The sequence below is a fragment of the Brachypodium distachyon genome, chromosome 2 (assembly GCF_000005505.3).
Source record: "Brachypodium distachyon strain Bd21 chromosome 2, Brachypodium_distachyon_v3.0, whole genome shotgun sequence".
NCBI classification, from domain to species: Eukaryota; Viridiplantae; Streptophyta; class Magnoliopsida; order Poales; family Poaceae; genus Brachypodium; species Brachypodium distachyon.
The window spans coordinates 39,559,512-39,587,316 of record NC_016132.3 but is presented as its reverse complement, the minus strand read 5'-3'; the positions used below and the strand labels follow the sequence as shown (position 1 = coordinate 39,587,316).

Genomic DNA, 27,805 nt, shown 5'->3' with positions numbered 1-27,805 from the left:
TTTTTACTGTTCGCAAAAAGAAATATACTGGATTTTATACAGTACTGAAATGGTTGCCATGCCCCTCAATAATAATTTATCGCTCGACAAAACAAGCTCAGAGTATGGTGCACTGATGTTAGGGATGTAAGCGGGACCCCGCATTATGTCCCATTTCTAGACTAAGCTCTCAAGTCTTATGTCCAATTTTGAGTAAATCTTTTGAAACTAGCAAGTTCCTAGCATTTTGCTTTCCAGGTAAGCACAGGTGACAAATCATCACTCGCAAATTGAACAGCTGTTGTTCTATATCCCTATGAATCACCATAGTGGCAATGAACTACTATTAAGATGAAGTGACATGAGCACAACTGAGAGTGGGAAAAGGAATGTAGACATATCACATAATTAAATGGACGATATCTCAAACAAAAATGACCAAAACACATCAGTAAACCGTCTTTTCATATCCGCGCCATCTAATTTCTACTGCTACTAAGAAAAGCACCGGCCATCATTTCGATCCATTGCTAGTTTTACAGCATAAAACCGAGAGAATCACTAAAAGGAAGCAGAGTAGAGCATCACCACTAAGCCTATAATCTACCTACAGCGCACGCTCCAGCAGCAGGGATGTTAGTAAAAGGGGGGAAAAGACAAGCGCTCGGTCAGCTTTCATCTTCTTCTGTTTCCTCGTCATCGGCGTTCTGGTTCCCGTACCTCCAGCCCTCTTCGACGTTGTTCTTGTTACCACCGTGGTCTTCTTCGGTCTCTTCGCTGTCGTCGTCGTACATGCCCTTGCCTGGCCACTGGTTCTTGGCGCCGCTGGTATCGGCACTCATCCTGCTGGAGATCTTGACGTTGTAGGGTTTCGATGGAGGGACGGCCTTGTGCGCTGGGTTCGTCTTGCTCCGTTTTGGGTTCGGCGCGTGGTGCTCGCCGACCTCAGCGTAGCTGTACTGATTGGCGGCATACTCGCCTGGAGGTGCGGGGAGCCTGCCGCTCTCTTCTTGGCTGTGCTCGGGATGCTGGGTCTTGAAATGGAGGTTCAGCTTGTAACCATGGATGTAGGCTTTCCCGCAGCCTTCGTAGGGGCAGACATACGGGCGATCGGCAGAAAAGGTTGCTGGTACTGGCGGGGAAGGCTTTGGCGCTGCTTGTGTGGAAGGCTTTATGGTGTTTTGCGGATTTTCTGCTGGTGGCGTATGTTGCACTGCAACAGGAGATCCAGTCTGCATCATGGCCACAACCCACAATAGATACAATATAAGTATAACATGTGACCGGTGCCAAGATTCATATAAACAACTCTAAATTGTTTCATGCAAGCGTAACACCATGTGCATTTTAACAAATGATTATCTAGTTGTCTTAGCAATAGAAAACCAATATGACATTTAATCTGATAAACTAAATCCCACTGCAGTTCTACTTGCAAACGTGTTTTCCTTGGTCTGTATAACTTTAGTTCTACTTGAAGAACTGTTAACAAAGTTCCTGCCAGAGATCAAGTATCTCAGGAATTAAAACTAAACATGTACTGCAAAACTTCATGGAACTCAAAATGCCCAAATTTCACACATAAAAAGCAAAATCCCCACTCTGTTCAGAAATGTCCATCGCCTGACACATCAATAAACAAAAACATGAAAGAAATTGCTTTTCAATGTAATCCTCAGTCCTAGTCTCTTGGGTTCTATTAATAATTGGTAGAAATTAAATATTAGTATGAGCACAGCTCACAATGCAAGGACAACAATGAACAGCTGTACACAACTTAGAATAATACACTAGGGTCTAAGCGCAGTTTGCAAGGTAGAACTTTACCGTGGTAAAAAGTTGGTCAAGAAAACCTTTACCATTCCAAACGTATCTAAATATATTTCTCATATAGTTCCAAAATGGGGTTGTAAATTAGTTAGTATGAATAGAAGGCAAAGCAACTTACATGGAAGTCAATACACCATAGCAACGTACCTTTTCGTGTGCCTTCACATGGCATTTTAATTTGTAGTCACTTGTAAATCTTTTGCCACATGCTGGGAATGGGCATACATGATAATTTTCCAAAGCATGTGTTTTGAGGTGCGCACGTAAATTAAAATCCAATGAGAAGGCCTGAAATTAAAAGGATTTGATTGTTAGAAGATGCAAAATGTAGCATAAGGAAGCCATCAACAGAACGCATAAGTATTGACAGTACATACCAGTCTCTTTTAGATATGCAAACAGGAAATTATTGCATTGTTGAAAGTAGAAACCTCTAAAATTAGCAATAATTTAGGTACGTAGAAATTGAATTAAAAACATACAACTAGCTTCAGGCATGAGGTAAAGTTTCATTAAGCTCATCTGATCAAATCAGCAGAGAATCTTGAGTTAGACAGAATTAGCATGCCACTACCTAATTTTGCAGCATTAGACAAAAGAACACAGTAACTTAAAATATACACTATATGGTGTGAACTTAATGCACAAAATGCTGACATGCAATAGGAACTCTGTGAAGTCCTACCTTACCACAGCCTGGATGTGGGCAAATAAAATCCTTTTGTCCTGTGTGAGTAAGATTGTGCCTCTTCAACTTGGAGCTATCAACAAATTTCTGTAAAACAAACATACAGGATTAAGCATTGCTTATATACAAAACAATCAAGTGGGTCGGAATCATAATTTCCCATTAGAAGCTGAACATGCATATAACAGCTTTATGGTTTGTAAGTAATCACTATAGGACATAACCCAAGGTCTTAGATGTACAGTAACATCGCAACAAATCACTGGGCATTCGATGCATCTAACTATTGAGTAAACGAGTTAAGAAAACAGAACAATGCACCACATGTATATGATAACAACAGAGCGATGAAGTCAAGGGGAAAGGTATCAAAACAATTCCACCTATGAGCGTGATTTACAGGTAAAGTATATACATTACGAAGGTGCAAGGTATTTTCTGTTTACTGGAGGTAGGTACCTTCCCACAGCCTGGCTCCGGACAAATGTACTGCCTCTCGCCGTGTACGTGGGCGTGCTTCCGCAAGGCAGCCACGTCGACAAAGGTCTTGCCACAGTTCTCATAGCTGCAGAGGAAAAGGATCTCCGTTGCCGGCTCAGGCTTGCGAGCCTGTGTCTCCGGCTCCGGCCCGTTCGGATTCTCCTTCAAATTTCTGTACACATCCTCTGCACACAGGTTTACGGCGAAGCCAATTGCAAATTAGTCGCAGCAGGCAATCGCGGAATCCGCTCAAACTATTGGGTGAGAGTGACCAACTACAGAGTAGTACTGACTGTATCAGTTAAATTTCCTCCGTAAATGCAGGACAAGATGAACAAGAAACCATCGCCATTGCCAATTCGTTCGCCTCTACTACCCAAGACAAGAAGGAAGCATGTATCCACGCAGAGAAGGGAAGGAAAGGGGGGAGATTTGGGGGAGCACGCACCTCTGACCCACTTGAAGAGGGCGCACTTGGCACCGGGGGAGGCGAGATCCTGCGGGATCCTGCAACGGAGGGTTCATCCGGCTCCGATTAGACGCAACAAACATCGCCAAATCCTTTCGCGGCGGCATAGCAAACGGGGGAAGGAAAGGCACCAAGTAGTACGTACCACTGCTTGACCCAGCGGGCGGCGGGGCGCGGACGGCGGCGGAGCGTCTGCGGCTGCTGCGGGTGCGACGGCTGGTGGTAGTAGTAGCCGCCGGACCCCGCCGCCGCGTACTCCATCTCTCCCTCCCTCTCTCCGTGCGCCGCCGGGTGAGTTCTTCCCGTCTCCTTTGTCTAGGGTTCTTGTTTCCTTCTTCCCCGCCCCGCTGTTTTCAGCCTTTCACTTCGACTGCTCGTTCGAGCTCGAGCTGCTCCCTTTTTTTTTCCAGAGAAGATCAAGCCCGTGTATTAAATCAACCAAGCTTTACGTCACCATCTTTAAAAATAAATAAAAATTGCACGCAAGTCCTTGTATAAAAAACGATGTGTGTCTTCCAGCCGTACTCGACGGTGGCGCGTCGTGAGCGAAGTACCATGCTACTTTTCTACCTCCGAACCACATTAGAGCTAAGAAAATGTTCTTGACGTGGAAACCGGAAGTCATCGGTCGGAGCCAAACAGCGCTGGCTATAGTGGTCGAAAAACATACCAACGTCTCGAAAAAAAAAACGATGAACAGGTTTGGATGACAATCCTAAGTCTGGCCAGACAGATTCAGAAAGACCTAACCTCAGTAACTACATGACGGAATCGAAGTTGTCAAACCTCGCCGATCGGAGAAGCAACCAACAAATCGAGATACACAAACTACCTACAAACATGGAGACAAAACTAGATCCATCTCTAGATGACATGCCCATTTTCAATTGAATTACCATTAAACCTACTCCCTCCGGCCGAAATTACTTGTCGAAATATTACATGTATCTAGACATTTTTTAAACATAGATGCATCCATATTTGCGCAAATTTGAGACCGTCCCAAAATAAGTGACATGGAATTGTATAAACAAATCCACGCCACTTATTTTGGGATGGAGGGAGTATAATTAATTAGCACCATAATTCCATTACCGTTCATCTCTTACAATATTATGAGGTTATTTAGCAAAACTGTAGATATCACTTTTTATGAACAAACTTTCAAGTGAGGGATACCAGTGAGCTTGAGAGTAGTTAATACAGACAGCATCAGGCATATATGATATATCAGGCATCACCAAATATACACAGACCACAGCAAGCACTCACAGGTGCAAAGAAAATCAATCTGGACTGGAGTTACATACAAATCTGGAACTAGGTCTAACTTGCTTATTTATTCATCACATCCAGGACAGCATGTCACCGATTATTATTCCAAATAATAAATACAACAGCCGAAGAACAGACGCTAGATATGAGGTAATACATATAGCTTTGCATTGCAGATAGAATAAAATTACAGACAGAGGGTTTGGAGATCTCTGATCCCACCCACATTATGTTCCTCCACCGACGAGCATCAACACAGAAGAACCACAACAGAAGACCAAACAGTCTCTAGGAAAACAGAATACAATGATGAACCGTGTGCTCCTCTCTTGCAAGTGATTTCTTCTAATCAGCGCGAGATTGGCCGGCACGGGAGGACAGGATGATGCCCACGATCAGCCCATAGAGAGCAAGAGCTTCTGCGAAGATAAGGATGAGGATCATGCCCACGAACAGCTTTGGCTGCTGCGCATTGGCCCTGCAAAGGAGGTAAAAAACAGAATCAAATCACTAACTGCAGTCTGCAAACAAAAAGTGGTTATCCATAGAAAGATTGATCTGCCACTACCATATGGTACCACTTGATAACGAAGTAACAACACCCACTACATACTCCAGTACAGTAGCAACAGAAAGAAATAAAAACTGAACTACTGGCTACACTAAAAATGCACCAATTCTCACTTTCAAATAATGCAAAAAGGAGTAAAATATTCACCACGTCAATCCTCGCTGAATTTATTATAGCAGGCCAACAGACAATGTAGTTAAATGGCTAGCAACAATGTGTGCAAACCAAAGCAGTACTCAGACCATAGCCCATAGTACTAAAACAGACATGGCCGTTGTGCTTACTCTGAAGAAGTCATAAGTAGTCTATAAGAAGCTAAAAATAAATTTTTGACAATCTAAAGGGACCGTAAGGACCCTTAAAATTATGAACATGAGGACTATGAATTATGATATCTCAGATCACAGCTACATGACATTTCATGAGCACAACAATTAATCCACAAGTACGTAGCATGTTCACTATCAGAAATTCCATGCCTGAGGGATGCCTAAACACAAAGCGGTTTCCATTGTGTAGAAAACGTAAACTAAAACCTTCATACATGCAACTCCTAAAGTAAGCTAAATTCAAATACAGCGGCATCAGCATGAAAAATCTTTTCCCCTTTTCTAAAATATCAGAATCACCATCGGCCCACTGCCTTCGATGATCTCTCCATACCAGCATAATATTATGCCAAACTGGTCTATGAAGGCAGGAACACAAACCAAAAAGTTTGGTTTAACATCTGAGCCACATAAATTTCATCCGTAAATTGTGCTCAAGCGTGCCACAAGTTACAGCAGATTTATCTTCTCGTTTTCATCAATTACTCTACTAAGATCCACTAACCAACAAGATCACATCTGCCTGTACGTTAAAGTTGTCATCACCCAGCCCAGAATCAGGCAGCACGATGCTTTGCTGTAATCCATCCTCGTCAGAAGTGTCTACCAACAAAATTCAACACTTCCAGGTGGCACAAGCAAGCACAGCAGAGGGAGCAGCAGGAGGAGAGTGGAGTACCTGACTCCGGCGTCACCGACGATGCCGATGGCCATGCCGGCGGCGAGCCCGGCGAGGCCGCAGGCGAGTCCGGAGGAGAGGTGCGCGTAGCCGTCGAAGAGGAAGTAGGGCTTGGCCTTGGGGTTGATCCCCGTGGAGATGATGACGGCGATGATGAGCCCGTAGATCCCGAGCACGCCGGCCATGACGACGGGCACGATGGACTTCATGACGAGCTCCGGCCGCATCACCCCCATGGACGCCACCCCCACCCCGCTCTTGGCCGTCCCGTACGCCGCCCCCATGCCTTCAGTTGCACACGCGTTCATGGTCAGAAAGAGACGAGATGAGATCTGGCGGAGGGAGAGGGAGATAGATCTAGCTAGGGGAAAGGCGGGGAGGATGAAGTGCTTACAGGAGAAGACGAGCGCGGCGGCGGCGCCGAGGAAGCCGAAGAAGGGGGCGGTCTCGTCGCCGCTGAAGACGGAAGCCATGGCGGCGGGCGCAGGAGGAAGGGGATCTCGCCGGAGACGACGACGACGAGTGGAAGGAGATATTATGACGTGTGGACCAGGAGGATTACTTGCTGCTGCTGCTGCTGTTTGTTATCTAAATGGGCCTCACGGGCTATTGGGCTGGGCCTGGGGTGCTGCTCGCGGGCTGGACTCTAACTCGTGGGTTTCTTATGGTACTACTTTCTCGTGGGGAGAAACGAACCCTAAGAAGAGTGTGTCAAAATAGCAAAATAATAGTCCCCTCCCATGTGTGCTATTCAAATTCACAAATAAGTAATCCACGTGTTTTTAAACGTAACTAGTCCCAAATTTGTTCCAAGTCGATTTTTATTAAACTTTGAACAGTTTTGCACAATAATCTATCAACATCTGCCACTTCAAATTAGTTTTAGATCTATCGTGATATATGTATTTTCGTTTTGCATGCAGTTTAATAATACCATGTGAGTGTAGATCTATCGTGAGAGCTCTTAATTGTGTGTCTGTTTCTTGTATGTATCGACTAGTGTGTTTGTCTTAATTGTTGGAAGATCCTGCTGTCTGTACCTACTATCGATCTATGATCTGATTGATCGATCCATCCATGTTGGCAATGCTAACAAGGTGTGTAGCCCACGACGACAATGGTATGAAAACCGTGTATTAGAGCTAATGATATTAGAAAATCAGCCGAAACCCAAATAACCCACGACAGCGGCCAAAACTGATTTTTACGCGCCCCCGAAAAGTTGCCCGAAACCGCGTACGGTCGGTAACGATATCAGGAAAAATGATGTTTTTTCTTAACCTACAACAATACTAACTAGACGTGCATTAACGCTATATATATATTTTTCTCTTTGATCGAGCAACATGACTTTATAATTTACGTGACATGTAAAGATCGATGCGTGCATGTATCTATATATGTATGTATGTCGATACGTGCACCGTTGCTTTATAATACAGCTAGGTAGCTGCTTTGCCATGTCCTTTCTAGGTCTTCTTTTTCCGGCTGTTGGTATACGCAGAGAGCACGTGTCACCATCTGTCCAAGACATATATACGCACGTTCAAATTCATCGATCTAATGTGTGCATCCATGCATGTAATTAACGTGTGGCGGATGTATGCAAAAAGAGTTAAAGAGCTTTTTCTCGGTCGGCCGTCCATCTTTTTCGTCTTGGCTGGATTGATTAGTATGAGAGAGTTCGATTAACTTGCACGTGTACATGTGCATATATATATATATATATATATATATATATAAACAGAAACCAGACAATTCAAAACTTACATTTGTCTAAATATGAACGTATCTAGCTATATGCTAAAATATGTCTAGATACATGTAATAGAAAATCACTTAATGTGGTACGGAGTGAGTAACAAAGAGCCACTTCTTTAAGATCACCACTAACCTAGCTAATACGTAAGGTAAATATTACTATTACAATCATATGTTTGGAATTTTAAAATTTTTGTGCCGTATTAATTAGCAAAAGATCCAAATTAACATCACACATGCATTATGTATATGTATCTTTCAAACAGAAAAAAGGCAAACAATTAATAGTACGACACTAGTACCAAAGCTAGCTAGCTAGTAATGTCAGATCGAAAATAAAAGACGACCTTGACAGGCACGTACGTAACATTTTCAGACATGTGTCGTTTGTGAAAAGGTTTCCACTCGATTAGCACAATCTAATCTAAAGTATGGACCATTTGATTATGACTTCGTTATTCGGGATTCATCTCTATTTTCCTTCTACTAGTTAGTCATTATTATTGTTGTTGCTGCTGTTGGTGTTTTATTTACTTACTTCCCATTTTGGCTGGCCGTTTCAAAGACCAAGATTTCGTTAATTTTCAGTGCACACTAGCTGATTCCTAGCTACCTCCAGCTGGAACCTATACTAATCGATACTAAATTATTAAGAGATGGATCAAGGCAGTGATCAACCCTGTAATTAAATGAAAATGAAAGCCAGCACAAGGACGACCGTGAGAATTAACACTACGACTACCAGAAAGAGAGAATGGAATTGACAGTCATGAATGTCATTTCTCAAGATACGCTGGACCTAAGATATGCATGGATCGATCATGGAGATATATAAATAGCTAGTAATCAAGCAAATAAAGGATGTTAATTAGAGAATCCAACAAGCAATCGAGTAAATAACGATAATGTGCTGCCTGCATGCTTGGCTAGTATTGGAAAGATGACATGAATTCACGGTTTGTTTGTGGTGCGCTCGATCAATCACTTTGACCACTTTGATCGATCGATCGAATTATAGTTCCCAACTTAATCGCAATATCTATGCCATTCATATATTAACAAAGGCTAGTTAGCTAGGGATATATGCTTAATTCCTACATATGCCTTGAGAAATTTTTGCCTACTTTGATTCAGCAACTAATTAAAAAGCTAGAGATCGATGCCCTTGGGAAGTGTTTGCCTTTATTAATTTTTTGGTATTGGATTCACATGTTTATTAATTACTAGTGAAACACAAAGGCTGAATTGATTGATGGTGATGGGACAAAAAACACACTTGGAATTATATATGCAAAGCAAGTTAGTTAGTCACGTATTCCATTCTCACAGAAAATTCAGTTAATTTCGTGTGCCTCCAGTGGAGTTATTTTAATTAACTAAGTAGTATAATACTCCCTTGGTCTAAATGTATAAAGCCAATACGGATTTCTATGCTAATTAAGCTTTGACTAACTCTAAGAGATCATAATATTTGACATATACATGTACAAAGTGTCATGGCCATTAGAAAACATTGATTTTCGGATATAGATCAACTGATACCACTTTTGTATCACAATAATCTACGCACTAATCTACTATAATTAGTCAAGTTGGCATAAAATTTATCTTGCCTGTATATTTGGAAGGAGCGGGTACGGAATTGCGAATTATAGTCCTCACAAATTTGTTTGGTTTCATTCCTAGTTAGTAGAAAGTTAAAGTAGTTGTACTCGGTTGCAACAGGAAGACACTGGTGTGACACATGAGTGGAGATGCGAGTGTACGTCAAATAATGTTTGGATGGTGTTGGATCGATCGAGGACATCGACCCTCTACTTATATACGGGCCGGGAGAAAATATTACGAAAAGACACACATATATACTCACACTAGTATATTCTCACACTTTTTGGCCAATATAACGAGTGAACATAGATAAGGGTTGGCAAAAACCAGAAGATCGAGATCAGATGATCGAGCAGACCAGTAGCTAGCTAGTTTGCCAAAATGAGCAACAAGCACTAACTCAGTGCGCTATATGCAAATAATGCAACTCCATCAAATCTTTCCCAATGAGACGGGGGAATATATATTATCACTCTTTAATTGTGTAAACAACTAAAAATGTGTGAACAAGAGCAACTCGGAGAAAAAGAGTTCCTCCTGCGAAAGACTGATATTTGTAGTCACAAAAAAGTATTGTTGTCACGGAAGCTAGGCTAGAGGATGACCTTGTTTTCTTTTCATTTGTTTTCGCAAACCCAATGTGTTCGGCCTTTGATACTTGGCACATTTTTAATAAGATTATGATATCCAAGTTTCAAGGTGGTGAGGGTCGTCGAGCTAGGTGATTGAGGTTCTTTTCCTTCACCAGTGACCCTCGCCACCTCAAAACCCGATTGCTACCCCCAACCTGAACAGTGTTCTGGCGAGGTCTCCCTGCTCTACCCCGCCCTCACGGCCGTATACTGACAGGTGCAAAGTGTGCATTTGTTAAGGGCCTCCAAAAATCAAGGGCCCCAAGTTGAACCTTAGTATTGTCTAGCTATGATTAATTAACAGCAAATTACTAGGCCAAATAAATAGATGAAGAAAAATTAAGGTCCGTAATGACTAATGAGAAGGACCGAGGGTCTGCTTGCGGGGCTCCCTGATGTTCAGTCTATCCCGGACGTGAACTGCACATGTTAATCGCAGACTGATTATAAGCAACTCCTCGAATTCCTGATTTGTTATCTTGTACTCTCCCTATTCATAAAAAAGATCACACATTTTGTACTAAGTCAGTACAAATTTTGCACTAAGTGGACGACATATTTTATGGATCGGAGGGAGTATTCAATTTCAAACTTTGTTTTTTCTCCACCCAACGCCTCGCATGTAACTCTCAGGTCACCACGTACGATGCTGCAGCCAGCCAGCCAGGCTCAACTCACCCAAATCATAAATCCTGATTGTTTGCAGCAACACTAGAATCAACAATTAAAGGTTTTCTCGTGCTTGTGGGTTCATCCAACTTTTGTTGTGCTGCATGTTCATTGTTATTTTAGGGCCTCGTTTTGCTTTTTGCACCGGGGCCTCAAATTCCTCGATACGGTCCTGCCCGCCCTCATTGCCTCTACGCGTCGACAGCTGTTCAAGTGAGGATCACGAGGTTGATCGAACAAGGACCGCCGTCAAGAGAAAAAGAAGAAGAGCTAGCGAGGAGGCGACTGGCCAATAGCAAAAGCAAATAAAAAGCTATGGTATTATCTCAAAAAAGGAAAAGAGAGAGAGAAAAGAAAAGAAGAAACCAGTGACAGTTACTTCCAATTCTTGGAACCATCAACATTATACCCATGCATTAATTCTCCACCGATCTTTATTATATAAGGTGCACTCCTCTCCGGCCTTTCTCTCTCAACTCTCCCCCAATTAGCCTTAAATCAACCACACTAATATCCTTTCAGATCGCTCAGTAGACAGATTTACAAAGAGATCAAAGAGCTTGGTAATTAATTAATTAATTAATTGAGCATGTCGACGAAGAAGGCGTATGTAGTAGCTGTGGTGATCCAGGTGATGTACACGGGCATGTACGTGATGTCCAAGGCAGCCTTGGACGGCGGCATCAACACCTTCGTCTTCATCTTCTACCGCCAAGCAGCTGCCACTCTTCTCCTTCTCCCCCTTGCCCTCATCCTCCAGAGGTCGATGATCAATTCCTCCCCTTAATTATTAATCACTTGCTTTGATTAATTGTTCATGTTGGTTAACTAACTAATTGACTTTGCAGGAGGAACGCTCCACCCATGTCACTCTGGCTCTTCACCAAGATATTCATGTACGCCTTACTCGGGTAAGAACTAGTTATGATCCATTTGGTTGCATGTATACTAAATCAGCGACACTTGATCGGAAGTTCGTAACCAGTATATATGTACTAACTTGTGTTTTTTTTGTTGGGTGGATGCATAACATGTAGGAACACGGTGAGCATGAACCTGCACAACGTGAGCCTGTCTTACACGTCGGCCACCGTGGCCTCCGCCACCAGCAACTCCGTCCCAGTCATCACCTTCCTCTTCGCCGTCCTCCTCCGCCTCGAGTCCCTCAACCTCCGCACCGCCACCGTCCCCGGCGCATCCAAGCTCGCTGGGGTCGTCCTCTGCCTCGCCGGCGTCCTCGTCATCGCCCTCTACGCCGGGCCCATCACCGTGCCACCTCTCACCCATCCTCATAATATTAACACCACATCATCATCGCCATCGCCATCGCCGTCGTCGTCGTCGTCGTCGTGGATGAAGGGCACCTTGATGATGCTGCTGGCCAACATCACATGGTCGCTCTTCATCGTGCTCCAGGCCTCCCTGCTCAAGGAGTACCCCAACAAGCTCCTTGCAACCGCGCTCCAGTGCCTCCTCAGCACCGCCCAATCCTTCCTGCTCGCCATGACGGCCACCATCTACTCCTCTTCGTCTTCTTCTTCTTCCTCAATGTCGTCATTGTGGAGGCTGAGGATGGACGTGGGGCTGGTGGCCGTGGCCTACTCGGGGTTCGTGGTCACCGGGGTCTCTTTCTACCTCCAGGCATGGTGCATCGAGCGCCGAGGCCCGGTGTTCCTCGCCATGTCGAACCCGGTCGGGCTCGTGCTCACCGTGCTCTGCTCGTCGGCGTTCCTCGGCGAGGCCGTCCGCCTCGGCAGCATCCTTGGTGGCGCTCTGCTCGTTGCTGGGCTGTACAGCGTGCTCTGGGGGAAGAGCAAGGAGCAGCAGCAGCTGCTAGCGCCGCAAGCTTCTTCGGACGCCGGTCTTCCTGTTGCACTGCCGGACAGTAATAATAACAAAGATGAAGAGATGAAACAGCAGCAGCAGGAGGTGTAGCTGATGCAGAGTTTACAGGGGAAGTCGGAAATCAGAACTGATGTCATGTATGTATGTAACGGTAGCAGAGGTTATTAGCTAGTTTTTCTTGCTGATGCAAGAAGCTAGCAGGTGATGGAGCCCAAAGTGAAATTGAAATTAAAAATGCATGCAAGTAGCTCATTAGTAGGAGTTAATTAGCAGTAGATTATTAATTGGACTGGGAAAAAAATTCAGATATTAAGCACAAGGAAAACAACACACTGTCCTCTGGGAGCTAGCATACTAGCATACTAGCATTGTTCTTGTTGTGCAGACGGGGCCAAACTTGAAGCCAAGTAAGTACTCCATCCATTCCTAAATTCTTGTCGTTGTTTCGGTTCAAATTTGTACTAAAACAACGACAAGAATTTAGGAACGGAGAATCAAAGGAGAAGGAAGACAACTTTGGCTGTACTAGATGGGCCTGATGGTCCTGTATATGATGTGCCTGGGATGCTTGAAGTTGCTTCTTCCTATTACAAAACTCTCTTTGGGTTTGACACAACATCTCTTTAGATGAACATTTTTGGGATTCTAAGATCTGGTTACCCATGATGAAAATGTGTTGCTTGAGCAACCATTTTCTGAGGAAGAAATTAAATGTGATGTTTTTGGCTCCGGGCACCTGGACCAGATGGTTTCCCCTTTCTCTTTTATCAAAAATCCTGGTACCTCATAAAATCTGACTTTATGGCTCTAGTTCAAGACTTTCACAGTGGTGCCTTGGATGTGGCTAGGCTCAATTTCTCTATCTTAACCTTAATTCCTAAGGAACAAAATGCCAGGGAGATGAAAAAGTTCAGGCCTATTAGTCTGGGAAACTGCAGCCTTAAAATTATTACTAAAGCTATGACTAACAGGATTTCTCCTGTTGGTGATAGAATTATCTCTTCTAATCAGACCGCTTTTATCAAGGGCAGATACATTCTTGAGAGTGTGGTCTCTGCCCATGAAATCATCCATTATGCCCACCAGTCAAAGAACCCTGGTCTTGTTTTAAAACTTGATTATGAGAAGGCTTATGACAGGATTAACTGGGAGTTCCTTGACGAGATGTTAGCTTCTCGTGGCTTTGGTGCTATTTGGAGGAGGTGGATTAAAAGCATCCTAGCCAATGGGTCTTTTAGTGTTAAAATTAACAACTCTATTGGATCCTATGTCATTGCTGGCAAGGATCTGAAGCAGGGTGATCCTCTCTCCCTCATCCTCTTCAATTTTGTTGCTGATGTTTTCTCAAAGATGCTTTACAAAGCTGCCCAAGCCAATCTGATCCGGGGACTACTCCCTCAGGTTGTGCAGGGAGGTCTCATTAGCTTGTAATACGCTGATGACACCATTCTCTTCCTTGAAAATAAACTGACTTATGCTCGCCATCTCAAATGGCTCTTGACCTGCTTTGAGCAACTCTCTGGAATGAGAATCAACTTCCATAAGAGTGATCTTATGACCATTAACATGAATCCTTCTGCTTCTAGAGAATTTGCCCTTATTTTCTGCTGCAAGCTGGGCTCTTTCCCCTTCAAGTATTTGGGTGTCCCTCTTCACTACTCCAAGCTGAGAAAAAAGGATCTGCAACCTATTGTTGATAAAGTGATTAAAAGAATTTCTGGCTGGAAGGGCAGGTTTCTCTCTTATGGGGGTAAACTAGCGCTACTCAAGTTCTGTATTTCCAGCATTCCTACCTATCTCCTTTCCTTTCTCAAATTCCCTAAGTGGGCTATTCATGCCATCTCCTCCCAAATGAGTCATTTTTTCTGGGGGAACTATGATGATCAGCACAAGTATCATTTAGCCAACTGGGGGCTGATCTCTCCGAACAAGGATTTGGTGGGATGGGTGTGCATAACCTTAGGGATTTCAACCTTTGTCTTCTGGCTTCTTGGATTAAGAGATATCATTTAGATGATAACAAAATCTGGAAGAAAATTGTGGATTTTAAGTACAATTCTGTAAATTCCAACATCCTCTGGACCTCTGGGCTTAATGACTCCCCTTTTTGGAAAGGGATTGCCTGGGCTGCTAGTGCTGCCAAGATGGGCTACAGGTGGAAAGTTGGGAATGGAAAAACTGTGAAATTTAGGGAGGATGTGTGGTTTGGTCATTCCTGTCTTGCTACTCAGTTCTGGGATCTATACACTATTGCTAACGAACATTATCTCCCCACCGCAGATATTTGGGATGGGGACCAACTGAAACTTTCCTTTCGTCGTTCTTTCTCTGAATCACTTTGGCTCGTTGGTATGAACTTGAAGATGTAGTTTCTAGTGTGATTCTCTCTAATGAAGTAGACAATCCCATTTGGATGTTCCACCCTTCAGGGATCTATTCTGTTAAGTCCTTTTATGCAATTGTGAACTATTGGGGGGGGGGGGGGGGTTGACTCCTGTGCATACACCTGCTGTTTGGAACATTAATGTTCCCCCCAGGATCCATATTTTCTTACGGTTGCTGGCCAACAACAAAATTCTTACTAGAGATAACCTTGGGAAACGCCGCCATGTTGAGGATCCTTCTTGCATTTTCTGTAGCGAGGAGGAGACAGTCAAACATCTCTTTTTCGATTGTGTGGTTGCCAGGAACATCTGGAACCTGCTTGCTGACGTCTTGGGATTAACCATCGGAGCTGATTTTGAATCTGTTGCCCGGTGGTGGATTAGCAATAAAAAACATGCTGCTCATAATGTTGTTTCATCTTCTGTATTATGGGCTATCTGGACTCACCGTAACGCCATTTGTTTTCAGGAGAGAAGCTGGAGAAGTACACTGAGCATCTGGGACATGGCGTCTGCATCATGCCGCCGGTGGAGCTTGCTCTGCCGAAAGGAAGCACTGGCGTTGCTGGAGAACTTCTTCAGAGTGATGGAACACATGAGGTCCGAGCTGCTGCGGATCGCGTGGTACTGAAGCCTCGTTCTGGAGCTTGGTCTGTTGAGGAGCTGCAGTTTCATCTGTCAACGACAAACTGGTTCTCGGCTGGGCGGCAGATGTATGTCTGAGCATCCTGTTATCTGTTCTATATCTGTCCGTCGTGCGAGAGCTTTGCTTAAAACTTGGCCTGCGTGCCATTGTTTCTTCTTTTGTTGATGCTGTTATGCTTGAACGTTTGAACGACTGTGGTCTCATTTCTAATAAAATAGGACCGGGGAAACCCCTATTATTTAAAAAAAAAGAATTTAGGAACGGAGGGAGTAGTAACTAATTTTCAGTTCTACTTGTTCTCGTCGTGCATACGGGTCCAAGCACAAGTTTACCTCCATAGCAGCTCAACCCCTTACCAAGTTTATCTTGTAACCATGAATAAACAGATGGATGCCTAAATTAAGGATCTTTGTCTTGCGTGCATGCAGCATCAAGATATGGAAGGAAGTGCCTGTCATCATATTGTCAGGTTTGCTACTATAACAAGGCTAGCAGAAAGATTTGAAGCTCAAATATCTACTTCTACTTGCACCCCACCGGATGCTGCTATCTTTCTGCCCACAGAACTAAAACGCCTCCGTGCCAAGAGCAGCAGCATCAGGCAGAAATAATGTACAATATGTGCCAAGAACTAGGAGCCACAACGACTCATCAGTACATTAATTGGGCATAGAAAGTAAAATAAGCAAACGACATTAATTAAGCACAACATGGAAAACAATCAAGTTAACACAAGTTTAGTTTCTTCATAACAGAGACTCTCAATCTCGATCGATCCATCCAGTCCTGTGAAAGCATGCACCCCATCAGGCTGTCCACCACCTTTTAACTATCACTCAACATCCTTTAGCATTTCCTCTGCCTGATATCTCCTCATTTCAAGTTTAGGACGGTTGGGATTTGCTTCAGCCATGCTCTTGAAAGCAACCTCCACTGCCTCCACATCGGCAGCCCTCGTGCCTTGGCAATATATGCTTACACAGAGCTCAGCAAGGCTGGAGAGGTGCTGGATGCCAATATCATCAAAACCACCACGACAACCACTTGCAGAATTGATATCCTTTGGCCAAATCTTGACGTAAAGCCTCCTGACATTTGGCATAGCCCCTGCTTCAAACATAAACTCTCTCACACACAAGCTGAACCCGAACACCTGCAACTGTTGAAACCCACCATTGCTGCTGATGCTGACAGGTTCTGAGAAAGATGACCCAGTGAATTCGAGCAGACTAGGTATGCTTCCAACCATCTCAACATCCTGCTGCCCTGTCCGCTGTCCCCAGAGAGTTAATTTTTCTAGGTTGGCGAGTGAAAGCATCCATTTTGTGATCCAACAGAGTTGCCCACCAATTAGACTAATCTCTCGGATGCTTTTGAGAGCAGGGATAAAACACGGATGCCCCTCTATCAAGGTTTCGGCATCCTTTCCTCCAAATGAAAACACAATAGAGAGGGTGTGAAGCTTGCACGTGTCCAGTTTACAGAGGGAGGACACTAGCATTTCTTTTTTCTCGTAGCTTGCTTTGTCAGGTTCATCATAGTCCAAATGAACACTCAGTTTCCTCAAATTTATTAGTTTGCCAAGCTCTTCCAAAAACTTCACTGATTGCTTGAAGATGTCTATAAGATGCCCGAGCTCTTGCAACTTCTCCATGTTTCCAATACAATCAGGCAATCTAGTACTTGCTGAAACAAACAGCTGTGCCATTCGTTTCAGACAAGTAGCCGATTTAGGCAGCTCAAGTAGTATTGTCTGCGACACATCAAGCGTCTCCAGATACACCAAGTCTCCAATCTGTGTAGGAAGCTCAGTTATACCAGACCAATGGAAGACCAAGTACCTCAGCTGAAGAAGTCTTCCAATATCTTTGATATGATGATTCTTCAATCCATCGCAAACTGCTAGATCCAGCACCCGCAGAGCATTTGACTTCACAAGAGAAGGCATTTGCCCGACATTGCCAAAAACAGCAAGTGATCGAGCATGTGATAGATCCAATTGCTCCATCCTAACTTGATCTTCTTTTCCAATGAGACAGAGCCGATGAATTCTGCTATCTTCAAATGGTTGCTTAACAATGTAGAGAAGTTCTCTTCAATAGACTTGCCAATGAGGAAATCAAGGATGGTGTCATGGACTCGGCAAGCCAATGCCTTTCCATCATACCCTATATTCACCGGCTGTATTAGACTTCTGTTCACAAGCTCATGAAAATATGCCACTCCTAGCTCAATAAGATCTTCTCCACCTTTGCCGTGGATGCAACCCTCATAAATCCATCTGTGTACTAATCGTTGCCTTTCAACCACATAGTCTTCAGGAAACATAGTCAAGTATAATAGGCAACTTCTTAGATCGAGAGGAAGGTCAAAGTAGCTAAAAGATAATATGTAATTCATAGCATCAATGTCACAATTTTTTCCTTGTGCAAAGCTAATTGAAAGCCGCACGCGATCCCACTCTTCTTTTGTCTTCCCAGCAGCCAGCAAGCTAGATAAGGCATTGATGGCCAGTGGCAAACCACCACATCTTTTTAAAATATCTTCCGATGCTATTTTCAAGTTAGGAGGGCACTTTTCTTCACAACCAAATATTCGCTTGAAAAATAACTTCTTCGAGTCAGTAACACTAAGTGGTTGGATCTTGTAGACAAGATCCCCATGAGAAGAGCAACATGATTTAGCCACATCATGTACGTGTTGTGGTCATTATTACACTACCACAATCATTCTTGACTAGTGCACAGTCCAAAGTTTTCCATGTTTCAATGTCCCATACATCATCAATTATGATAAAGTACCTGCAGTATAGCCATAGGAAAAAAAAGTAACATCATGCACTATAGGAGTATCGAAGCAGAGTTCACAAGACATTCGTAGTAATTAACCGAATAGAATATGCGAGTTATACCATTTTTTTGACCAAAAACTGTAGGAGAGGCCCCGACAGTATAGGGGGGGGGGGAGGGGGGGGGGGAGAGAAAAACATACAGGAAGAATGCGAGTTATACCATTGACTATTCTATAAATTAGTGCTCCGATAAATTGACAAACATATGTGTGTACGGTGCAGCACACATTTTGTACAATATAGTATAAATTCATCATGAGGATTCATGTTTAGTTTTTTTTTTTTACAAAACCTGCATTGCACATGTATGTCTGTCAAATATTAATTTAATTACTAGGTATTGTTATTGTTATTGAAAAATTCATCACGAGACACAAGCTTTGCATTTTCTTGAAAAAACTTGTGGAGGTTTGCAGATTGAATCTTCCAAATGTCGGATCTTGTAGTGCTTCAAGATTTAAATTAATTACTAGGTATTGTTATTCTGCCTTTTCAATTTGTAAATAATCCTTTTTAGGAGGTACTATTTTACGTTTGACCCATTACATGGTCCGAATTGGAGGATTGAAATCAACATACATTCTGTGTTGGAGCTTTTTGTTTAGTGCAACTATTCTGGGGACAGGGGGAACACAACCCAATTTTTATACAAGTAGTACGACAGATCAGGTATTTATTATTATTTACAAAACCTTGAACTGAAAACATTCCACCAACAATTTCAGACATACTCCTGTCTCACGACGCATTAATTAGGCAGGCTTTGAATTTGCAGTCTACCCCTATAACCTGTAGCAACTAACACCATTAAGCCATAACAAAGTAACTTCCATTTACCTTTGTCCCCAGAAGCCTTCGAGGAATTTCAAGACCTTCTGCCGCTTGTGGCAAGTTCCGATTCAGAAGTTTCAGATGTTTGGGTCCCTATTTGGAGAAAACCTTATTGTTCCAGAGCTTACTACTAGTTTTGCTTCAGAGAGTTGGTCCCTCCGAAACCATTCAATTGGATTTGGAAATCCAATGAAAGCAAAAGTGTTCATATGGCTTATGCTAGCTGATAGATTGAATACTCATAATATGCTAAAGAGGAGACATTATCAGGTGCAAAATAATGATTTCTCCTGCTGTCTTTGCTCGAGGGGAGAAGAAGAAACAATAGATCATTTATTTGCTTCGTGTGAATTCAGTACAAGATGTTGGTGTTTTCTGAAGATTCACTGGCCGGCAGATGTCCCATGTATTACTGCACTTTCTTCTGTCAAAGCTGCCTTCAACAACAAATTATTCTTCGAAGTATTTGCACTTGGTGCTTGGAATATATGGAAACAGAGGAATGATTTCATTTTTGAGGGAGTGCAGCCATCTTTTCAAGGCTGGAAAGCCAGGTTCAAGAGTGATTTTGCTTTGCTTGGCTCTAGAGTGCCACAAACTCTATCCCCTTTGTTTGAGAGTTTACTAGATAGTTTCCATTAATGTAATCTGGGGTCACTCCATGTAACTTTGTACATATAAGCTATTAATATATACCACAGTAGGAGCCTCTCCTACTGTTTTTGAGTAAAAAAAAAAGTAACAAACTAATATGTAGCAAGATTTGTGTATTTGAAAACCATGGAAGGATAGGCATGAAGCTTTTCTAGCTATCCACTACACCTACTATAAAGGCAGTGCTACAAAGTTTTTAGGACTTATTTTTTTTTATGATTGTAGAAAACACCTGCCGGCCAGTGCATTTGGAGAATGCACACAGTCAGACTGATTGAGTACAAATACAAACCTTATGTACAATATGATAGTTCGGTACCTTTTATCTTTCAGGATGTCTCTGATCTGGTCGATAATTTGCTGATGCGTTGATCTAGCATGTTCCTTTCCATTGCTGACTTCAGATAATATAGAACCTAAAATCTTCATCATATCAGGGCTACGTGAGATCGACACAAAAGCCCGACATTCAAAGTTTGCTCCAAGCTTGTTATAGACCTGTCTCGCGAGAGTCGTCTTGCCTAACCCTCCATATCCAACAACAGATACAAGTTTTGGGTGATGTGCCACCTCACCCTCCTTGTCCCTCAGCCACTTGACAAGCTCATCTGTTGGACCATCGATCCTGACAAGCTCTGATGCATCTTTATAGACCGCACGCAGTCGAGGGTCAACCTTTTCATTTCTAGTTCTGGAAGACTCGTCGATCTTGTACTTCATTTGTGGGAAGAAATTAGACAGAAGGCCAAATAACTGATAAAATTTGATGGCATATTAGAGTATATGAACTCACTAATAGTACAACAAGACCTTGAAATGCAAAAAGCTCTACAAACTTGTTTATGTACCTACCTAGCGTATCTCGCATTGACCTCATTGTCTTGGCTCTTGTTATATTTGACGTCGTTAGCAATCTTATGGCGGATCTTTATGTTTGCTATCTTGTCCTTTGTATTGTAAAAAAGCTTCATGATACCGTCGGATGTGGAACTAGGCTCACGTTCCACGTGTAACATGAACTTGTCGATGCTGTCCTCGATCTCATACGACAGCTCCCGCACAGCATTGGCACGAAGCCTGGATTGCTGGTCAGGTTCCTCCTCATCTGCCATCATCACAAGGAATGCTTGCATGGCCTCGAGCTCATCCTTGAGGAACTTGATGTCATCACGAACATCCTTGAGCAGCTTGTATTCATTGCTGAGCATAGTGCCCAGCTTTCCAAGAAGGGAACCCATGGCACCCGTGGACGCGCTCACCAAAAGTTCGGCCATTGTTGTCCACTTGATCAGAATAGAATTCTCTCTGCCTAGCTAGTTTGTGCTGGTTATTATTGGCTTGCAAACAGCATACGCAGTGGTTGCCATGAAGGGAAGAAACTGTGCCTCTTTTCTTTTGGTTTATGTGTAGACTGATGAAGTAAACAAACCCCAGATCTGGATCATGTTGTAGCTATTGGCGAACTAGACTGTCAATTATCCTTTTGTTTCGTACAATCTGCTGGCTAAACTGCTGCCTGAAGTGTTAGGCAACAAATGGATTACAAGGAAGAGATAGAGAAAGAGCGCCTTAATTTATCATCAGTCCGAGACACTGAAATCAAATCACGTTGATCCCTCCTTGAACTGAAATGAAGGTGTTACTTCTTGGTTGGACCAAAACAGAGGAGGATGTCAGGTTGTGGTAGTCCAGAAGGAGGAGGTGAAATCGGTACATAAACAAAGGGAGTGTCACCTGGTAAGAACGAGGATATGGTTTTTGGTGCCGGTCAACGAGATCCACTGCTTGGTGGCCTGGAGCTTCTTGAGCAGAGTAGCTGCCTTTAATGGGGGAGAGGAGAAGAGCTAGCATCCGGTGCTTCTTGAGACAACTGCCAATGTTATCGGTTCACTCACTTTATTGTGTCTGCAACCTCCAGATTTTAGTCTGGAAGGAACCGTTCAGACTGTTTGACTGCATGCAGATCACGAGTTCACTGGCGAGCTTAATTACTCGAGTGAATATTAGTCCACTCGGATTACTATTCCAGGGAATATCGATCCATTATCAAACACCATTTCTCTTAGCATGTTTAAAACACATAAAGAGACCAAGTAGGAGGAGAATAGCATCCAGTGCTTTCTGAGAAAATAAGGACAATGATGCGTTTAGAGCACAAGAGGAGAAATGCATGCACCGGTCGGTGCCAATATTATCACTTCACTTTCACTTATTGTGTTGGCAACTCTCGAGGTAATGGGTAAACTCAATAATTGAGTGTGAGAGACTGCTTGCTCACTTGTCAGCTGAGTGCTCTGCTGACTCCTCCTGTCGTCTTCAACTTTCTGAAAGGAATCGTTCACTGGTGAGCACCACCTCCTTAATTGTCGCCCCGACATAACTGTTTGACGGCATGCAGATCGAGCTTAATTATACCAGCGAAATATTGGTCCACTCATGTTATTCCAGGGAATATTGATCCACTGACAAAGGCAATTCATTCTCTTAGCATCTTCAGATCACATAAAGAGACCAGCCCAGGAGGCAGCAGGCACTGAAAATGCATACAGTTTAGTTATCCTAGGCCATGCAGAACAAAAACCAAGTGAGAGAAGGCACAGGGTTTTGAGATGCTGCTCGTTCCCACTCCCAGCAATCGATCTGGTTTCACTGCCAATGCTGCTGGTGTCTGTCGAACTCAACTTTAAACTGAACTGAATTAAGAGGTACTAGTACAGTACAGCGGAACAGAGGAATGTTGGCAGCCTACCTGGCCTGGGCCTCTCCCCGCTAGCAGCCTTCATCAGGGCGGTAAATTTCCTCGCGCCCTTGCCGGCGGGGACGGCCGGCGACCTTGACCCTGAAACCGCAAGGACGGCCGAGAAGCGCGCGAGTGAGAGGAGAGCGCGTGCTGGGGAGTAAAGGAAGGGAAGAGGCCGCCGGTGAGTCTCGGGTTACCTTACATGGACGAGTGAGGCAAACCGCAGTGGACCGCCTGCTCGCACGCCGGCGGGCAGCGGCGCCGTCGCTGTGGTTCCAAGGGAAGGGGATTCACTGGGGGCAGACGGCAGGGTCGAGAGTGATTGCGGCCGCTGGTTCAGGATCGGACGGTCGGAGATTAATTAAGCAGCTACTACTCTCCCGATCTTAAGGCATGATTTTTTTCAGGAAAGTTCTTTTACAACTTTAAACTTTTTTTTTCAACTTTAAACTTGGTTCCTGGTAGAATAAAGGGAAAAAGGATGTTTACCCCGAAATTAATAAGGACCATTTATCCATCACAATCTAATGGTTACCTTTACGTCGATTAAACAACAGGTATAAATCACTTCAGTTAAGAAACAGAGAAATTTGCTTGTATGGAAACATATTTCAGTTCCCCGTTTCACGATAAGACACACATACTTCATTCCAATATCTTATGTTTCTTTCTGAATGTTATTTCTTCTTACTAATCATCTTCCCTGGGATTAATTATGTTGTAAACTTGCGGCAGTAGTACACAAATACGATCTGTGGCAAATCAGCCCGTTCATCCTAAGCTCTAATTAATAAACTAACCAGGCGTGGTTCTTGGCTTTGCTGTTTTTTTTTTCTTTTTTTGCAAAAGGAGATTTTATTACTTCATAAACATGTCACTAACAACAATGTGCAAACCTGCACATTTAGAGAGCTGATAACAACTTTTACAGGGCAAGATGATGGATTATGTGCTAACCCTGCACAACTATAAAAGCAAGCTTGAACATTATGAAGCTTGTAAGCATCCTGTGCTTGCCTGTGAGCTATCTTGTTGTTTTCTCTTCTGATTTTGATAACTCTTGAATCCAAGTTTTGAATACAGGAGAGAATTTGGTGTAGATTTGGCCTTATAGACCAATGTCCTAGATGGTTGATTGGGTCTCTCTTTATCACAGCTTTAATAAATTAGGTTGATGTACTCTCATGACTGTTCCAATCTGTGCCGCTAGCTCCAGAGCTCGAGCCTCCGCTTCAAGTGCTGAACTTGCAAATGAGGAAGCCTCCACAAAAACAGAATACTTTTGTTCTCCAATCCGATGCATAAAGATACCAATACCTACTTTACTCTTTGTACCTGTAAGAAAAGACACATTTGGAGACACATTTGAAGCTGGGGGTTTCCAAGCAGCATCAGTGAAAATGTTAGGTCCTTCAACCATGCGACGCTTGTAAAGCTGAAAGGAACTTGGAGACACATTTGTAGAAGTATTCTTCCAGGAAGCATTCGTGAAGAAGGTAGGCCCTGAAGATATTCTGCTACTGTCAATGAGAGATGAAATGGTGAAGTTGCTATGACTTGGTTTCGTGTTACACCTCAACTGAGCGTGTCCATCTCCTCTTTCTTCATGATTCACTTGACCTGCATAAGTTAAGGCTTTTGCTGCATAAAGAATCTGCATAGGAGAGCTATTAATCTTGTTGAACAGGAGGTCATTCCTCGCCTTCCAAATAGACCAAAGAATATTAAAAACAAGGGGAATGGAGTGCTCTGTTTTGTAGGTCATCATGATGATGTGTAGAGCATCTTCAATTTCATGCACACCTTGAGCAATCAAACCTTCCATTCTCAAACCCAACGGCGACACAAACTAAACTGCATGAACAAAATGACAAGAGAAAAACAAATGGAAGTCGTTTTCATTGGCTCCACACCTGCAACATTTTTTATCAATGTGAAAAGATCTTGATGCAGCTCTACATCCTGAAGAAATGGCCTGTCTCATAAGCCTACGGCCCAAAACTTGGACTCTTGGAGGCATATCCTTGTTTAACCAAATCGCGGGAATGATATGTCTTGATTTTTCGGAGAGGATTTGATGAGGACCTGCATTAAGGCCATAAAAGCCTGGACTAAAAATCTGGTAAGCACTCTTTGAAGTACAAATTCCTGAAGATGTGTGTTTCCAAATTAAGATGTCTTCATTGTCACTAGCATTTATAGGAATCTGGGAGACAATATTAGCTTTTTGTTGACCAAAGAGAGTAACTAAAAGTTGCATATTCCAAACTTTTGTATTAGGAATCCAAAGATCTTTAATCGTAGCAGGATAATGGAAACCATAATTCTGGATAAAAAGACTATCGTGAATGTTATTCCAGAAAGGACACCAAGGACTAGACCAAATGCAAGTATTACCTTTGGATGTTTGCAAAGTAACAGCATTGATAAGAGGTTCCCTCACCTTAAGAATTGAAGACTAGAAAGCGAACTTAGGAATATTAGTGGGCGCTTTCCAGAAAGAGGTATAGGGAAAATATTTAGATTTTAAGATCCTTGCTGTAGTGCTATGATTAGTGCTGACAATTTTCCAAGCAGAATTAACTAGAATAGCTTTGTTGACAGCTTCTAAATTTCTAATTTCTAGACCACCTTCTTTTTTGGATTTACAAATCTCAGCCCAAACCTTGAGGTAGAGGGGCTTCTTTTGATTCTCCTCTTGAACACCAGTCCACCAGAAGTCTCTTATCACTGCATTCATTTTAGCCAACATCTTCTTGGAAAACAAAATATTAGACATATAGTACACATGAAGAGCGGCTAAAACTGATTTGATTAGAACAAGTCTGCCCGCATGAGAAATCTTGTTAGCTTTGTAACCATTAAGTTTACTTTTTAACTTGTCTAAGACAAAATCATAAGCAGTAGTTCTATTTTTGGCAGGCAATGTAAGAGGATGGCCTAAATGGAAGGATTCAGGTTTCATATCTACCACTCTAAAAATACCTTTGACGATGTCCCTCTGCGCATCCACCACATTCTTACTAAACAAAACCGAAGACTTGGCCTAATTAGGAGTTTGACCTGAAAGAGAACAAAAATGTTGCAAAGTGTTCGAAATGGTCGTTGCTTCTTCCCTTGTGGTCTGTCCACAGACTATTAAGTCTTGGCTTTGCTGTTAGGAAGAAAAAAAAAGATTGTTAGTAAATATCTAAAGTACCCGTATGCATGGATGGCTAGATTTGACTGGCACCCCTTATCATTCACGGCAAAAAAAAAACGGTTTTATCCGATTCATATTAATTGTCTCAAATTTGCTCAAATATGGATGTATCTATGTCTAAAAAGTGTCTAGATACATGTAATATTTCGATAACTAATATGGATCGGAAGATACCTATATACACTGCAGAATTAGAATAGAGGTGGCCTTTGGGCCAAAGTTATAGGCATACTAGCAGGGGACGCGCGCTTCGCTGCGTTGTTGACAAAACTAAAACGATCTAGGCAACACTTTTCTCATGTTTTTTGTGACAATCACGCAAAAATAAATTGCTATGTTTTGTAGTTGTTTTTTCATTATGCAACCTTGTATTTTTGCATCGCATACCTGAAAATTGATGCATATTTTTCTAACACTTCAGATTCCAAACATTATATTCTTTGAATATTAATCACCAAATGTGCAATAATTAATCAGTGAACTTAGTATCATCGTTTATAATTATTTACGAAAAAAGGCAATCAATTTGGTACCATTTATTCGTGCTCTCATCGATTTTTTTTCTTGTCAAAATAGAATCTCCAGTCATTGAATTTTTTTTTGGTCAAAATAGAATCTCCAGTACTTTTCAAGTTGACGAAGATTACATTATCTAGATATTCTGTACCACTTAATGTTTTATGCTCCGAATCCTCAAATCGAAAACACAAAGCAACCATATGAGCCAACATTTTGCACATATGGATGTATATTCTTCCACAAACAAGATGTATTAAGAGCACAGAGTCCCAAAAGAATTCAAAAACACGAACTTCAACTTAAGAATGCAACGCAGAATTTTTTAACAATACGCTATCCGGAAGAAGTCAAAACAAAATACATGAACTTGAACTCACACATATACGGATAAAATGTATGAACTTGAACTCAACGCATATCAGAATAATACAAACGTATGGATATGCATTTTGCTAGTAATAAAATCCACACACATATCCAACCAAGATCTGCTCCGCATCCAGGTATAAGCAAGAAAGATTTTCACTCAACCGGGCCCTTGGGGAAGCGGCCGACCTCTACCGTACGGACGAAGCTGAGACATATGGGCTCAACAACGTCAGCCCGTTTATCCCGTGCATAGGTTGCCAGCTGTCAGATTATATGAAGATTGTCTTTCAGATACATCAGCCATGCACAACTAAATTCATATTTTTTTTCTACAGGTAAAGGCATGCCCACAAGTCGAATTAACGAGCCAGGATGTACTGCAGAAGTAACAAACTTGATACAATTGATACAATACTACATAAATACAATTCTTATTCCTGAAAAGATCACTCTCATAACCAGAAGTATCAACTTCTCTTGATTACTTGTACACTTGCAAGTCTTGTTCATGGTCCTATCCTCATCTTTCGGCAAATCAAACTCCACAATTCCACATTGAGCAATATGAGATACAAAGCAGTCATATACAATCTGCAGTAGAAACTCTTACATGCAGTATCTCTAATTAGTATGCATGTATCTCTAACTAACATGCAGTAAACTCTAACAGAATACATGAATCTCATATTCAAAGGATCATTAGAAGTTCACATGTCTTAGCAATGTTAAGCAGCCTAGCAGCATGCTGAAGAACATAGTGGAGAGCATATATAGTTCAACATCAGAAGGTAACA

General features: G+C 42.5%; 4 protein-coding genes and 2 pseudogenes across 4 annotated transcripts; 2 read left to right on the top strand and 4 right to left on the bottom strand.

Moving 5' to 3' along the window:
• Positions 1 to 351: 351 nt before the first annotated feature.
• LOC100832954 (zinc finger transcription factor YY1) lies at positions 352 to 3,856 on the bottom strand. The gene is made up of 6 exons (XM_003569074.4): positions 3,592 to 3,856; positions 3,426 to 3,484; positions 2,957 to 3,162; positions 2,495 to 2,584; positions 1,957 to 2,097; positions 352 to 1,211 (listed from the first exon to the last, which is right to left on the bottom strand). The coding sequence occupies exons 1-6, from the start codon at positions 3,705 to 3,707 to the stop codon at positions 648 to 650; spliced, it is 1,176 nt and encodes a 391-aa protein (XP_003569122.1). The 5' UTR covers positions 3,708 to 3,856; the 3' UTR covers positions 352 to 647.
• Positions 3,857 to 4,706: 850 nt separating this feature from the next.
• Positions 4,707 to 6,865, bottom strand: LOC100832644 (V-type proton ATPase 16 kDa proteolipid subunit). The gene is made up of 3 exons (XM_003569073.4): positions 6,695 to 6,865; positions 6,301 to 6,586; positions 4,707 to 5,199 (listed from the first exon to the last, which is right to left on the bottom strand). Exons 1-3 carry the CDS (start codon positions 6,771 to 6,773, stop codon positions 5,067 to 5,069), a joined length of 498 nt encoding a protein of 165 aa, XP_003569121.1. The 5' UTR covers positions 6,774 to 6,865; the 3' UTR covers positions 4,707 to 5,066.
• Positions 6,866 to 11,435: 4,570 nt separating this feature from the next.
• Positions 11,436 to 13,155, top strand: LOC100830312 (WAT1-related protein At5g64700). The gene is made up of 3 exons (XM_010233565.3): positions 11,436 to 11,732; positions 11,819 to 11,881; positions 12,008 to 13,155. Exons 1-3 carry the CDS (start codon positions 11,560 to 11,562, stop codon positions 12,903 to 12,905), a joined length of 1,134 nt encoding a protein of 377 aa, XP_010231867.1. The 5' UTR covers positions 11,436 to 11,559; the 3' UTR covers positions 12,906 to 13,155.
• A 620-nt stretch (positions 13,156 to 13,775) lies between these two features.
• LOC112270750 lies at positions 13,776 to 16,521 on the top strand. Its single transcript, XM_024458836.1, has 4 exons — positions 13,776 to 14,242; positions 14,402 to 14,565; positions 14,931 to 15,164; positions 15,669 to 16,521. Exons 1-4 carry the CDS (start codon positions 13,776 to 13,778, stop codon positions 15,920 to 15,922), a joined length of 1,119 nt encoding a protein of 372 aa, XP_024314604.1. The 3' UTR covers positions 15,923 to 16,521.
• LOC100828185 overlaps positions 16,284 to 27,805 on the bottom strand; it is a 35,248-nt pseudogene continuing 23,726 nt past the window's right edge.
• Positions 16,346 to 23,321, bottom strand: LOC100830006 (annotated as a pseudogene).

Coding starts and splice junctions, on each gene's coding strand:
- LOC100832954 (XM_003569074.4), bottom strand. CDS start 3,707: ATGGAGTACGCGGCGGCGGGGTCCGGCGGCTACTACTACCACCAGCCG. Junction 2,585..2,956: donor CGGAGCCAGGCTGTGGGAAG/GTACCTACCTCC, acceptor TTTGTTTTACAG/AAATTTGTTGATAGCTCCAA. Junction 2,098..2,494: donor CACATCCAGGCTGTGGTAAG/GTAGGACTTCAC, acceptor TTTTAATTTCAG/GCCTTCTCATTGGATTTTAA.
- LOC100832644 (XM_003569073.4), bottom strand. CDS start 6,773: ATGGCTTCCGTCTTCAGCGGCGACGAGACCGCCCCCTTCTTCGGCTTC. Junction 6,587..6,694: donor CGCCGCGCTCGTCTTCTCCT/GTAAGCACTTCA, acceptor GTGCAACTGAAG/GCATGGGGGCGGCGTACGGG. Junction 5,200..6,300: donor GTCGGTGACGCCGGAGTCAG/GTACTCCACTCT, acceptor CCTCCTTTGCAG/GGCCAATGCGCAGCAGCCAA.
- LOC100830312 (XM_010233565.3), top strand. CDS start 11,560: ATGTCGACGAAGAAGGCGTATGTAGTAGCTGTGGTGATCCAGGTGATG. Junction 11,733..11,818: donor CTTGCCCTCATCCTCCAGAG/GTCGATGATCAA, acceptor TTGACTTTGCAG/GAGGAACGCTCCACCCATGT. Junction 11,882..12,007: donor TTCATGTACGCCTTACTCGG/GTAAGAACTAGT, acceptor CATAACATGTAG/GAACACGGTGAGCATGAACC.
- LOC112270750 (XM_024458836.1), top strand. CDS start 13,776: ATGACTAACAGGATTTCTCCTGTTGGTGATAGAATTATCTCTTCTAAT. Junction 14,566..14,930: donor CAGGTTTCTCTCTTATGGGG/GTAAACTAGCGC, acceptor CTTTTTGGAAAG/GGATTGCCTGGGCTGCTAGT. Junction 15,165..15,668: donor TGAATCACTTTGGCTCGTTG/GTATGAACTTGA, acceptor ATTTGTTTTCAG/GAGAGAAGCTGGAGAAGTAC.